The sequence below is a fragment of the Trachymyrmex cornetzi genome, unplaced genomic scaffold, assembly GCF_001594075.2.
Source record: "Trachymyrmex cornetzi isolate Tcor2-1 unplaced genomic scaffold, Tcor1.1 scaffold248, whole genome shotgun sequence".
Lineage (NCBI taxonomy): Eukaryota > Metazoa > Arthropoda > Insecta > Hymenoptera > Formicidae > Trachymyrmex > Trachymyrmex cornetzi.
In genome coordinates, this window is record NW_017297144.1 from 2,031,071 (window position 1) to 2,046,083 (window position 15,013).

General features: G+C 35.1%; 2 protein-coding genes across 2 annotated transcripts in view; both read left to right on the top strand.

Moving 5' to 3' along the window:
• The first annotated feature begins 2,485 nt into the window (after positions 1 to 2,485).
• On the top strand, positions 2,486 to 5,608 carry LOC108761328 (odorant receptor 49b). The gene is made up of 5 exons (XM_018507783.1): positions 2,486 to 3,300; positions 3,450 to 3,549; positions 3,814 to 3,909; positions 4,381 to 4,536; positions 5,558 to 5,608. Exons 1-5 carry the CDS (start codon positions 2,486 to 2,488, stop codon positions 5,606 to 5,608), a joined length of 1,218 nt encoding a protein of 405 aa, XP_018363285.1.
• Positions 5,609 to 12,990: 7,382 nt separating this feature from the next.
• Vmat (Vesicular monoamine transporter) overlaps positions 12,991 to 15,013 on the top strand; it is a 22,641-nt gene continuing 20,618 nt past the window's right edge. Inside the window, exon 1 of the mRNA XM_018508090.1 lies at positions 12,991 to 13,216. The gene's annotated coding sequence lies outside the window, so the exon portion shown is untranslated. The remainder of the gene's footprint in view (positions 13,217 to 15,013) is intronic.

A 15,013-nucleotide genomic window follows, 5' to 3' on the forward strand; every position in this document is an offset into this window, starting at 1 on the left:
ACTCACTTTACTAATTTGTTATTATGAAAGATAATTACAAGTTAAGTAGATTAAAAATAAAAGTGCCTTCCAATTATAAATTTTACTTTTCTTATGTTTCCTCCCTACTTTCATTAATGGTGACTTTTATAAATAATGAACGTTACTATTTTGTGCAATTTTTTTGCGTTATATATATTTTATATTTTTTATTACTGTATTATTAAATATTATAGTCTTTTTTATTTAAAAAATTAATAATTTTCTTAAACACATAAACGTAGATAAAGATTAACTCTTTCTATTTTACTCCATTTATATTTCATTGTCAAATATGTGTATGAGTCATGTATTATTTTATTGTTCCTAACCTAATCGTCTTAAGTTGAATAATTTTTAATTTTTTGTTTCAAACGTTTATGAAAAAATCACAAAAATGTATGATATAAATGAATACAATATGTATAAATGTACATAAGTATTCACAGAATAAGTGTGTTGAGTTTGAACTTGAAGACTCATTAAGTCCAAGTGATCAAACTGTAATATTTTCTTTTATTAAAAAAAGTACAAAAACAAGGCCTAGTTATCTTGTGACATAGAACGTTTTGTGATAACGCTATTAGATCGACATGCTGCCATCTAGGAAGTCTATACTGCGTCGTGAAATAAAATCGATATTTTACCGCCATCAGATTAAATAAATGTTTAAATTTTTACTAAGTTTAATTAATTCTTATTAAATTCAACGAAATTACAATTTTAAGAAACGTGACTAAGAAATTTGAACTTCTAATATTGCAAAGCACCTTATTTTTTACACGATTATTGAAATTTAATTGTTGATGGCTACTTTAATGTATAAATGTGTAATAATATTTTCAATACAAATTGATAAAATATTAAAATAGATTGTATGCTAATGTGGCACATTTTCGATTATTGGTTTAGGCTGCACTACCAACGAAGATTAAACATTTGAGATCTCTTTGACTCAGTTAGTAATTTATCATAGAAGACTCTCGTTCACGTCGAGCTGTTACTTGCTGAGCAAATCGCATTAGATACCTAGTCTTTATCCATTTACAATCCCTAAACACAAGTCAAAATAAATAGATTTAGGTCGGTATTCATAATCGATTCTAATTTTAAAACCGTCTTGTAAGTAATATATCTTATAAGATGTTAATATAGCTCTTTAATTGATTCGTGACATTTTAAAACTGTACTTGAGATCGTGAATATAGAAATTAAAATAAAAGTTGTATTTTTTATGTGTGTTGTCCACAACAAATTGCCAATCCTAGAACGTATGACAATCAACCCAGAACACGGGTTAATTGTCACATTTTTTTGCAGCTTTATTTAAAATTAAATAACTTATTCATACGATGATGAATTCAAGAGTAATATATTTTTTTAATACCTAAAAGATGTAAGTAACTTATATAATATTTCAAAATCATGCATCCACTTTTATCTAAAAATCATTAATTAAAAATTGTGACAACCGGCCTTAATTGTTTCCTTTATTATTATATTTTTGTTGTCGCAATATTTAGGATTAACGGAAATATTCGTAGAACGTACAAAAATTGAGTTTAAAAAATTTAAAAAAACAAAAAGGAAGTACCAAGCTCTAAAAAACGCTGTAAATATAAAAACAATTGCATTGACATTAATCATTAATACTAATGAAAACGATTGAGTTAATTAATATCGAGGCTTCTTCCATTCTTCGCCACAATACTTATTACCTAATAAGATCATATAACTTTTTCCTTAAAATGGAAACGTGAAAAGTGAAAAATATTTGTTCCTTTAAAACAAAAAATTTCGCTTTTTTCTTTTCCGCTTAAGAAAAAAAGATAATAGTTGGTACTCAGCTATTCCCATAACTCAAATGTGTCGTAAATATTAAAATAAAAAGGGAAAATAATAAAAAGATAAAAATAATGTCCCTAGAGAATCAAATTACGCGCATGAAACCCTCTCGGTTCAAGCACCGCGACAGTCTTTCTTAATTCCACGCAAGGAAAGAAAGAACACAAAAAACCTATGTTTAGCGTAACTTCTTAAACCCGTCTGTTCGAGCAGAATTGCACGCTGCATCGTCACGCCATCGTAACTTCAATCTCAGCTTCAAGATAAATATCAATTATTCATTCGTCGTGCTCGCTCGCCGATACTTCTGTCGGCAAAAGTTCGCCAGCAAATTTGCGGAGGACGCTTTTCGCAGCGGGAATAATTAATTATTTCACAAATAATCACAGAGCACAGACACGCTATTTCGTGTCCACGCTCGAGACTTGCGCAGGTGCAAATTCTATAGTCTCTCACGAATTCTATAGACGATCTACCGATGCTCGCGGGGTTCCGACTCGCGATTTCCAGGCAAAAGACGGACGCGATTTCATCGCGATTCGATTGAGTCGACACTGCTGAGATTCGAGTTCTCGTGTCTATTGTATTCGCCAGTCCATCATTCGGTTACTCCCGGTTAAGAATGGTATCGGACAATTCGTTCGCGAGTGTCATCCGCGTGAACATCGCGCTGCTGAGACTCTCCGGAGTGGTGTCCTACGAAAACGGGAGTATCCATCAATCGAGCTCGCAAAACATCCTTAGAGCCATCGCGTACGGTTGTCTGTTCGCATACGCGGGTCTGTACACGTACGAATTCGTGTTGCACACAGTCTACCTCGACACTTGGATGGAGTCGTTCGCGATGATACTCTCCCTCGTGGGTGGACAAGCGCGATTCACGATTCTCCTCTTATTTCGGAGTAGGTTTCAGCGATTATTGGCAATCTGCGAGGAACTCTGGACGACGTTAAACGCGACCGAGAAGAAGCACGTCCGCGATTACGTGAAACCGACGAGACATTTGACTTACTACTATCTATTTAGTTGCGCTTTCACGATTTTCTTCTACGCCTTGGCGAATCTCTTCATGGGACAGTACGATGAGGCGTTAAACGCGACGATACGAACCCTGCCGTACGTCTGTCCGGTGGAAGTCCATCGGTCACCTTATTACGAAATAATGTATATCGCGCAATTATGCAGCATGATACACGTCGGTCTCACTTGCGCCGGTGCGGATACGGTTGGACCGGTGCTTGTCCTGACCATTTGCGGCCACTTCAAAGTCCTTAATACGCGAATTTTGCATCTAAACGATCCCAACCGAGTACGTTCAGAAGGATCATGTTCAGCTTCCATGGAATCGCTTGAAATAATTCGTGAAAGAAACGACACGAAAAATCACGCGAAATCTAATCTCGAAGCCTGCGTATACTATCATCAGACGATGTTTAAGTAAGTAATGATAAAGATGATTCTTGTTTAAAAAAATTGATGGCGATTGACTTATTGAATTTTTCGAGTCTTTTAATGACGATTAACAAGAGATTTCTTGCTTGCAAAAGTGATTTAATTAATCGACAAATATGACGTTGTTTGAATAGACTTTGCAAAGAAGTCGAGAACCTGACCACCAGCATTTTTTTAACGCAGCTGCTCGGCAGTACGTACAATGTTTCTCTCGTGGGATTTAAACTAGCAGGGGTAAGAATTTAAGTTATTTCTTTATTTATGTATTATTAATTCATCTTGCAATTTTGAGTCATCATTTATTCAAGATAAACTCAAGTTTTTATAAATCTTTTTTCACTTCGTCTAAAAATTAACAATAATTTTCAGCCTTTTAGAATCTGAAATGGTAGGATTTTAATTTTATAAAACAATTTAAATATATGGTAAATGAGTTGATTTGCCATACTGTAGTATATAAACATTTTAACTATCACCACCTATATGTCAATATTACAGGATGATCCTGATAAATTTAAATATGCAACACAACTGTTTATTGCAGTAATTCAGTTGTTTTTAAGTAACTGGGCGGCGAACGTTCTCGTCATCGAGGTATGTTAAAGAGATACATAATTAAATATATTAATTAGCTTGCAATAACTTTAAAATATATAGAAGAAGACTCGATAAAAAGAAAAAAGAAATATGATATAAATGAATGAAATAACTAATCTAACAGAATAGTTTTCAGAATAAGGAATATTTCAATCTTCATTCTCAAAAATAAAATCGTAAAATATTTTTAAGGAATTTGAAAAAAATTTAAGATCTATAATAAAATCTTCGCTATGTCATATTTCATTAAAAGCAAGTATAAGAACATAAAGGATGCATAATACAACCATGTGTCATTAAAACTTGAGAATATGCATTTTCATGTCTTTTTACAGATATAGAAAAGGCGCTTAAAGCATACACCTAATTCTCCCAATGCTCTTGCGCGTAACATCTTTTTACATTTTATTAGTTTCTTACTTGTATTTATCTTGCGGCTTACAGTAGCGCTATTGGATTATGTTTCAGAGCCAAGACGTAGCGAGAGCGATGTACTTTACGCCGTGGTATCGTTTCCCGTATCAACTAAAAAGATCTGTAAACATTATTATAATGAGATCTCAGAAACCAGCGCAACTAACCGCCGGCCACATTATACCATTATCCTTGCAAACATTCGCATCCGTATGTATGTCTGTTACATGCAAAGAACATGCTTTATTTGTTAACAGTGTCTGTTTAGGTTCACTTGATTCAACGTGTAATTTTCTTACTGATATTTTATTTAAAAACATTTTTCTACAACACACTGAAAGAAAAGATTGCCTGCAGCAAATTAGATGGTAAAACATTTTTAATTGGCTGCAGCAGTCAATTTTTGATTGCGTTAACCAATTTTCCAATTTTTGTTTGCGTCAGCCTATCTGCAATGTCAATATAGAATTTCGATAAGCTAATGCAATCAAAAATTGGCTGCTGCAGCTAATTAAAAATCCTATGGCGTATTTTACCTTCTAATTTGCTGCAGCATTTGATAACTTTGTCTGTTAATGTATACACACAAAAAATTTTGCTGCTTCAGCTAGAATTGTAGCTGTTTTTTGTATTTGATAGAAAATGATGTATCATACGCAATTTATAGCACAAATCTAAATTCTATCTTTGTCATCTATATGATTAGATGCAATACATATCCAATATCGCAGTACTTGCTAGAAATTTATCTATTTTAGCTATTTTTCGTACTTCGATAATTTTCGTTATAACTGCACTGAGAAAAAAATGCTGTTGATTCAATTAAAGTCTATATTACAAGCTGTCACTAACATAAGTGATTAAAAATATTGTATAAGATAAATAAAAATATTGTTTAAGTGATTAATTCACGTATATTTTTATTGACACAAAGGAAATTATTATTTCAATAATCAAGCCTTTATATCAATAAAATATACGCGTGAATTAATCACTTATGTTAGTGATAGCCCGTATAATATAGACTTTAATTGAATCAACAGCATTTTTTTCTCAGTGTGCAAGATCACTTTTTTCAGTGTAAGATCTTTTTCCTGTAAATTTTTTATCTTGTATTTTTTACAACTTTTCAGTCATATTTATCTAAACAATATGATCGTATAACAAATTGGAACAAATTTATAGCAGGGTCAAGTAATCATTTCGCAAACGATAAGACGTTATGTTTTAGATGGTATCATCTGCGGCGTCCTTTTTCACCATGATTAGCAGTATGAATTGACAACTTTATTAATAGAAGACAATACGTTAAATATGTATGTACCGAATAGAACTTGTGCGATTAATGTTTACGATTGTTACAACGTTAACGTTAATATGTGGATCGAATGAGTATAAAAAAGTTGATGTATATAATGTATCTGTTAATAAATCGTAATATATTTAATTTTCATCGCAAGTCCCCCTTCATAGTGTTTGTGACAGTGATTATTTGTGGACCGAGTCAGAAGGAAATGAATACATTAAGATCTGATTACTATTGATACTTAATTAGCATTTACTAATTCCTATATTTAAGTATTCCGCAATTAGAGGAAAATAAGACACAGTGAAAGCAGATGGAGGACTCGTTAGACACGCTGGGCTTTTTCGCAGATTAGCTTTGAATTCTGTACGGTCTGTGCTATCCGCAACGTTGACAACTTCGAAAGATTTAGCTGCGGAGACACTCCACAGCTCTGCTGCGATTGCTTAAAGTAACGAGGCAGGCGTTAACCTTCGCAGAACTAATCCGAGGAAAATGTCGGAGAGAGAAAGGCTTTCGATGTAACTCTTGGCTTAAGCTAAGCATCGATCATTTTCTTTTTCCGTTGCGGAGCTGCACCCTCAGTTCGCACGTGTCGAGAGTTACCGTGCCGCATCACGAGAAATACATTTAACAGAGCGCTGTCCATCTCCCGTGAAAAAATCGAGGAAAGTCCGTGTGAGATATGCGTGAATTATGAAATCAAGTCCGTAGACGATAGAAAAATTTCTTTTGAGGCTTCTAAAAGAAGTCTCAAATTAATGAAAGAGAAAATAAAGAAAAAGTGAAGCTCTCTATGTCTGCGAAAAATACGAAATAAGGATAAGCGAACAAATTGTACTGCATTCATTTACGCAGATTTCTGATGTGATAATGCACGATATGATATATTGAGGATAGACCATGTGAATATGACAAAAAAATCAGAAAGGCAGATCGCTATAAAGACGCTTAAGTCGAAAAATCAATGAAATCTGCTTTTACGTTGCTCTACGTTATCTATGTATGTATTGAACGTGATTAAATGCGTCAGTAAAAAGATATCTTCAGCGATGAAGTTTGCGGACTGGGAAGAAGAGTTGGACGTGATAGTCGATAGCGAGGGCAATAGAATTTCTTTAGTATTACTGTACTAACGAGCGAGCCTAGCAACTTCTTGCAGAAACGTGGCTTCTTTACTTTTCGGCTAATAAACGCCGCTTTGCCGCGGGACGAGACTTGCGTCTTTCTCAAGAGAAACCATATTTACGCAATAAGAATAAGGTTCAACGAATCACGAGAGAATGGAACATACATATATTTGCATAAGAAAGGATTTAGATAAAAAAAATTTTAATTTAATTTTCTACGCGTTTACATTTATATTCATATTTCGTTAAATTTTTATGTTTCTATTCTATATATTATTCTATCGCGATACTGTAAAATATCGGTATTGTAAAATCGAAAATGCGTTATATATTAATATAAAAATAATTAAGCATTACGATCGCGTTTATTGTTTAGCGCGAAAATATGAATTTGTCTAAGTTATCTTTTACGGAATTTACGAAAATTTGAGATGAAAAAGATGGGATAAGAGCTTTCGAAGAAGTGGACACTGTGGACAGCGCATGGATTGAATTTAAGCAAACGAAGAAACGGGGGGAAAAAGAGAAACGATGGGAAATGATGCGGTAGATAAACGACAAGCTCGTAGATTCGCCGTAGGATATTGTGTGAGCTTATTGCCTTTCATGAGGACGGCAAGAGTGTTTCCAAGACCGATGGTCAATTCCGGATTTCATCCAATTCTTTTTCGTAAAGTGCGCTGCTCGAACGTGAATTATAAATAAAGATAAAAAACACGCGGCGGCATAAATGTAACCAACCGACTCTAAAAAGCTGGTTTTTTCATTTTTACCCGGCGACATACAACAGAGAGTACAAAATACAGCATGTCAATCTTGTAGAGTCTCACATATACTAGCAATGATTCGTTGAAGAGCTCCTAAATCACGGATCTTGTTTGAGAACAAGATTTCGAAAGAAAAATATTAAAAAATTTTATTCTCTTCAGCATTTAATAGTTAAAAGTAAGGGACTGGTTTACAAACATTGTTCCTATATGGAGAAAAATGTTTGGTTGAATTAACTGGAATTCTGATGGAAAATGAACGATCCAGAATTCTGAATCTACTATAATTGTAGTTTAGATAAACAATATTCAGAATTTCCTTGGACAAATCTACTAGAATTTTAATAGATTTAACCAGAAATCTAATAGGCTTAACCAGAATTCTGGATTGTTCATTTTCCACCGGAATTTCAGTTCATTCAACTAATATTTTTTCCGTATACCTTATTCCATATCTTCCTCATACGCTTTTTTACTATTATAATTGCTCTACTTCCTATCTCTCTATCCTTTCTATCCTTATTATTGCTCTTCTATCTTTTATCTATTAAATATACTATCACAATCAATACATGTTTCAGTCATACACTAGGAAAAAAGTCTAGTGACCTTAGCGAAACTATTTAGTTGAAGCATTTTTAGCAGCAATAAAATAATTTGTTTCCGTAACAAAAAATTTAGTTGCTTTTGCAAAATAATTTCTTTGCTTTATAGATAACAAAAAAATTTTTTTACACCAACTAAACAATTTACGTAAAATTACAATTTTTATTCCGTACATTTCAACCAAAAATTTCTGTTGAATATATTTCAAGTAAATTTTTTTTGGTAGAATAAAATTTTGGTTCATATAGAACAAAACATTTTTCCTGGTGTAGTATCCAATATATCACCTTTTACTATTTATTTTATCCTATCCTAATTATCTCACCTACTGATTATGTTTCCCTCCCCTGAACGAAAAATGTTATTCACGCCGAGTAATCCGACGTTAAACGCGATTAAAGTCTCAATTCGCCGCAACATTCTCGCTGCAGCGCATGAGGAGCGCCCTTTCGAAGTCTTTCGTACCTCCTTCGAGGAAGTACACCCCTTGGAAAAAACCGGAGACCGCTTACGTTTCGCGCGAATTGAATTAACCTTACGAGACTGCGTTTCCCAGAACGTTCGCTGCCGTATTAATTATAGTGGTGCAGGGTTGAGAGCAGCATCTGCGGGTGACGGCGTCGTCTCGTACGAGAAGGTGGCGGACAAGAGATAGGGCGCCGGGGTAAGAGGAGTTAGAGAGAGAGACGTTCCGGGGGGGTAAGGAAAGCCCAGAACCCCTCGATGCCGTGGCGAACAATAAAGAAATTCCACGATTTTCAGCGGAACGATAGACCGACCGCGAGAGTGCGCGTTGTCATCTTCGCATACCACCGTTCGTTCGTTCGTTCGTTCGTTCAACGTTGAACGAAGCGCGGGTTCTTCGAGTTAATGAAATCCATCGACGCCATGCCGCGGCGAATCGACATCATCTCGCGCGTGGGAAGCTATCCCGCTATCGTCTGAAAAATTAAAAATTGCGACCCGACGCGCGCTTGTCCATCTCTCTTTCTCTCCCTCTCTCTATCGAGAGCAAATCGAATTCGCTTTTCATCGAAATTCGACTTTTCTCCCTTGAGATTAAAAATCGCGCAATATGAAATCAACTGTCGATCTACAAGATGTTGATTTTCTGCCAAACGTACTCATAGAATGCGTGCAATTTAAAGGGAACCTATATATATCCGCTGCTTAAAATATTTATAGTTCGCTTGATTACTTTTTGATATAATCAACTTACTTTTAAGTGCTTAATAATCTCTGAAATAATTTTATTACACTATCTCAATAATTATATAGGACGTCGAACAGATTGCTAGAATGTCGAAACATTTTGCAGCATCGCTCATCATGCTTGAGAGTTCTACAAAATTATTTTTAGATCTGTATGTAGCTAAATTTTTAGCTAAATCAAAATTAAGCAAAATCGTTTCTTCAATTATATATAAGCTATTTTTATTCAAATCAATCTGATTTCGTAATCAAAAGAAATCTAAATTTACCGCAGAAGCGAATTTATTCCATAATCTAAAATACACAAATTTTATCGAAAACCTTGAAACTTCAATGCTCAACCATATTATCTCACTGATGTACTTAGTTTCGTTCGTTCTAGCACGATCAAGGGGATGTGACGGATATGAGGGGATATGAAGGCTAATGATTTTGTGGGATAACGTGATTGAACTCATTGAACGGTTAAAGCTTCTCGTGAATTAGCACGTGCTGCGAGATCGATTGCCAGTTGCCACGAGCAACGTCATTCGATAGGCAAACTATCTCGAAAAAATCGTAGCGGGCAGAAGTGACGCGAATCGAACGGGCCCTGCCCCCTTTTAAACCATGTTTTTTATGTGAAAACTCGAGGAGTATAACGGCAATGTTCCTTGCGAAATGCAACGTACATAGATTAAATTCTTACTTCCTTACAATTTATTTCATCTCTTCTCTACGCGACGTTTGACATGAGACTCGACGAATCTATGTGTTTGCTGCAACGCAAAATGGCGAATCGGATTCGAGACGCAGATAGAAGCTAGCTGGGTTCCTCAAAATGGACGGAACTTTCGAACGGATGAGAAACCACCCCGCAGCCGCTGCCTCGGAGATTAAATTCGCGACAAGACTGCGTCGATCTTCGTGGCGAAGACGTCGAGCGGGAGTTCGGATCGTAACTCGCGACGTCCCCGTACATTTGCAGGTAGTGTCGACTCATTGAATTCTATTCATCGAGTACCCGGGTTGCGCATCATTCAATTACGCGTTTTCTCTCAACCCCCGCTGTCTATATACTGAGGAGGAGACGAAACTTTTGCAAAACCTCTCCATTTCCGTACAATGCATTATTTGGCACCTATTGTGTTCGATAACGCTCACGCATTTGCTGTGCCACTTGTCGAAAATTATGGATAATTTGATGCGTGCTTTAATAAAGTATAAGATAATATAAAAGATACACTGAAAGAAAAGATTGGCTGAATATATGGCATAGCATTTTTAATTAGTTGCAGCAGCCAATTAAAATGTTATGCCGTGTTTTACCATTTAATTTGCTATTATGCAGCTAATTTTTTCTTTCAGTGTATAGAAATAAGGTATCAGAAGATGGGAAATTAATTCCTAACCTGCGAAGTTCAAAGATCTATAATTAAGTTCTTTTAACCCGGTTACTTTTGTAAACATGTAAAGATTTTGTACCTAATGTCTTATACCGTTACGCTAATATTAAGAAATTTAAGAAGTAGAACATTAATATAATTTTTTATCCTGTTAGATGTCATCGGATGACAGCTAATTGTAGGATTCAATCACAAGATTTATTCAAACCGATGAAAAGACGTGAACTATATACAGTCTGATTATTTTTTTTATGCACGTATTATTCAAAAAGTAACAGAACTGTAAACTGATAGAATAATGTGAGTTACAAGTAAGGAACATCGTCGTTTACTCCTCGTCCTTTGTGAAATTGGATCTTTGTAAAAATGAAGCTGTACTAAAATAAACTCCAAATCAAGTTGATTATCAAGATTATCAAGCCAATAAACCTCAAAATGGAACAAACTCCTAGGGGACTTTAATTATTTCTCATTCATAAATATTAATTTTTTTTTGATATTACAAATCATACAATGTACTTTACAATAAATGCACGTTTCAATACTTCCACAGATCTACGGAAATATATTTAAAAAAATATCACCTACGAATTTTGATTTTGCCTAGTAACGTTATAAAAAATATTTATACACGTGCGAGTATAACGATATAATTTAAATTATCCTCAATTTAAACGCTAAACTTATTAATTGAGATAATTAACGAAGAGATCGTTGACGAAGTTGACCCTAGGCAATATCAATTCGATCTACTTGGATGCTCTCGTTATTTCAATGATAATCTCCTATCTCCAGATTCTCTTACTTCGTTAATCACCCACCATCCATCCCTATGTAAAACTTTACGGCTAAAACTGATTAGCGATGATTCTTTTAGCAACAAGTTGCACCTCGTGTGTTTTCCTCAGGAGTTTCCTAAAATCAACAAGTGAATTCACTTCCTGCCTGGAATTTCTATATTGCTTTCGCGTTCGACTCCACAGGTGGCAAACTGGCAACGAGAACGACTTTCTGGGAAGTCCACCGCGTGAAAGGGGTTGGCTCGTTTATTTACCTGTCTCTTAATAAACGTAACGCACTCACGCGCAGTGGAAGAATTTCCATCTCGCGTTTCTTCGTTGACCAACGTTCAGAACCCGCGAATGTCGAAAATAGATGGCGATGACGCGCAAATATATCGGCGCTATCTTTGTTTCTGGAATGCGATAAGAGCCGTTTTAATAAAGAGTCCCGAAGGGGCGTTGACGACTCATATAGAGAATTCTTCGCGAGCTTTGCATTCCTTTGTAGCCTCGAAGTAAATTCCGCATGGATCGCGCCATTCCCAGGCGGCTGAAGTCGGAGAATCTTGATTACGTTCGTGTGTTATGCGTTAAGACGAAAATTATAAACCGATTCACCTCTCATTCTTTTTTACTTGTTTCCCAAAAGGATCTACACTATATTCGACAATGTCAAGAAGAGCGTAGAAACGTATTTATATTTAATTACAAAATTGCGAGACAATTCTCAATTTCAACAAATCTCAATTCGTTCTATTTCAGCTAAATCATAGAAGAAGCTTATTTTATTTATTATTATTTATTTTATTTAATAATCGCGTTTTATTTAAGAATCATAAATTGATTACTGATAATAAAGAATATCTGTACTGACGTGGAATAAGAAAAAAAATGAATAGAGCTGAACAGATAGATACTGTCGATTCTGTTAAAGATTGACAGATTTGAGAAGGGGTGGATCGCGAGGGAATGGATGATACAGAGACAATATGGGGGCGTCAACAATCGCCTCGGTGGAGGGAGACGAATGACCAGAGTAATGTCGAAATAGGCCACGCGAAAGAGGAACTCATCGGCTGTAAGGTGGGGAGGAACGAGAGAAATAGAAATAACGAACGAAAATGAGAGGAACAAGCAAATGAATTTAGTTATTATTTTGAAAATGAATAAAAAAGGAAAAGAGAAGGGAAAGAGAAGAGAACAAAAAGAAATTAGCATGCGTGTCGTATAAGGGTAAGTGCTTATATGTCGACGTTTTGTATGCGCATGTGTGTGCAATGAAGAGAGAGAAATGTATAGTCAAAAGGCAGGAGGCGGAAGCGGGACTGAAAGAGAAAGAGATGGCGAACAGGTGGGAGGATGAGAGGACGCGAAGTGCGAAGGGGTGGAAAACGGGGGAACCCAGTGACCATGCGCTCTGCCGGCGGCTGGGGGCTTCTGGATCTTTTCGAGGATCAAGAAGAGGACGTCGAAGAAGCACGGGAGACGCAGACGGTGGTGGGCAGAGAGAGCGACGGCTCCAGGCCGGCACGAGCGAGGTGAGATGCGCCCTTATCGCCCTTATCGCTCTCAATCGTCCGTGCAGTATCTATCGGAGTGCCCCGACACTCCTCGCCAGCCGGGTCGCGGCCTCGACGGCTAGCAACGATAGCGGCGATACAGGACCGGAGAACGCTCGCTCCGGCCGAACCGACCGATCTCAGTGAGTATCCCCTTCATAAATATAATTTTTAACGAAAAAAACTTGCAATGTGTGTATAGAAAACTAGTACATAAAAATAAGATTAATAAACATCGAGTAGATCCGTTAATATACTCACAATCAGTGATTCGTATGTCACTAAGAAGAGACGCACTAATACGTGAACAATTGAATAAGTTAGTGACTTTTTAAGAAACTATATTGAAAAATAAATCGAATTTTGGTTTAAAAGAAGTAAAAAAATCACTAATCTATATCAAACTGCTCACATATAATTTCACTCATTTTTTTTTATATAGGGGAGACCGAGGCTAATAGATTTATTTTTCAGTTTCGAATTTTTACAGACGAAATTAAGAGACTTATCGAAAAAATGAATTCTACACCAGTTACTACATACATTTGATTACCTAATAATATTTTAATAATAAGGGGAAACTAATATGAAAAAAAATGCATTTTTCTAATGCATTCCATCTGATTCAACTAGCCCCTGGACCAGGGTAATTCGATTAAGATTATTAAAATAAAGATTAATGTATTTTAAGCTACATCTTTGAGAGTCCTGTCTATTTTTCATTATTATATATATATCTACATCTTTGGCTACATATTAATAAAACTTTTATAAGAATATATTTTAAACACAAACATTCGCTTCGCAGGGCAAAACAATGCTTCTTTTTGCAAAATTTGTTTATTTCGTGCAAAAACACGTCGAATGAGCCTAATTTTCGAAATTGGACATGAGGGAACTAAACTTATAACATTTACCACTGAGGAAAATCTCTTTAAAGGAATAAAATTTTGAGTAAGCACTATAAGAGTTGTCACTGAATGAATCATACAGTTCCATGCTGTGATTAGTCTACTATCCCCATCCGTTCATTTTTCAAAAAATATTAACAATATACGATAACAAAGACACATAAACAAAAAAAATCTGTTGGACTTTATTAAGTAAGAACTACACTTACTCTCTATCTAAGTAGAAATTAAATATCTCAGACAATCATATACGATTGTAAAACAAAAACTTTAAGAATAAAAATATTTACTTAGATGATTTTTTTAAATTATGGCATAACTTCTATCATAGATGTGTTCGCAACAAGATGTTACAGCAGATTTAGCGACAGTCGTTGCTGCGTGCTCAGACACGTTTACACGTATCTCGCGTTTTGTTTTTAATGTAGCCTCGATTATTCTACTTACCTCTATAGTCAACTAACCCCGGTCTCCCTTACCCTGTTAAATTTATAACTGTTAAATTCATGTCAAATTACACCTAATTCAAGTTATTTTAAATTATTTCTATAGGTTGGTATCGCGCCTACTCAATATATTATCAATTTGACTAAAACAATGAAATTAAACAATTCAATTCAAGAAAATGTATATTAAATTTGATTCGAATTTAGTTTATTGTTTACTAAATGCATACGTTAATATGGACGATGTTTATTCTGAAACTAATCACAGAATGGATTGATTTACATTTTAATGAAAATGAAAAATAATGAAATATTATCCAACACAAGAGATTGGGTTACCATTGCTTCTTTGATATCTAATAATATAGAGGAAGGTCACCGATACCGACATACTACTTTGTTTTTAGACAATATTTCCTAAACGAAAGGTAAAAATATAACTTTAAAAACATAAATACAAAATAAAAAGTGTCTTCTATCAGATAGTATAAGCAATTTTTATAATACTGTTTGCAATTTCGCAATAATTAAGTTTTTCGTAAGTTATGCAAAAATGAGTGTCTGACAAAATGGGCTCCAAAAC

What these genes read in the sequence shown, in the direction of transcription:
- LOC108761328 (XM_018507783.1), top strand. Translation starts at nt 2,486, where the DNA reads ATGGTATCGGACAATTCGTTCGCGAGTGTCATCCGCGTGAACATCGCG. An exon ending in TATCATCAGACGATGTTTAA is followed by an intron (nt 3,301 to 3,449) that starts GTAAGTAATGAT and finishes TTGTTTGAATAG; the next exon opens with ACTTTGCAAAGAAGTCGAGA. An exon ending in CCTTGCAAACATTCGCATCC is followed by an intron (nt 4,537 to 5,557) that starts GTATGTATGTCT and finishes GTTATGTTTTAG; the next exon opens with ATGGTATCATCTGCGGCGTC.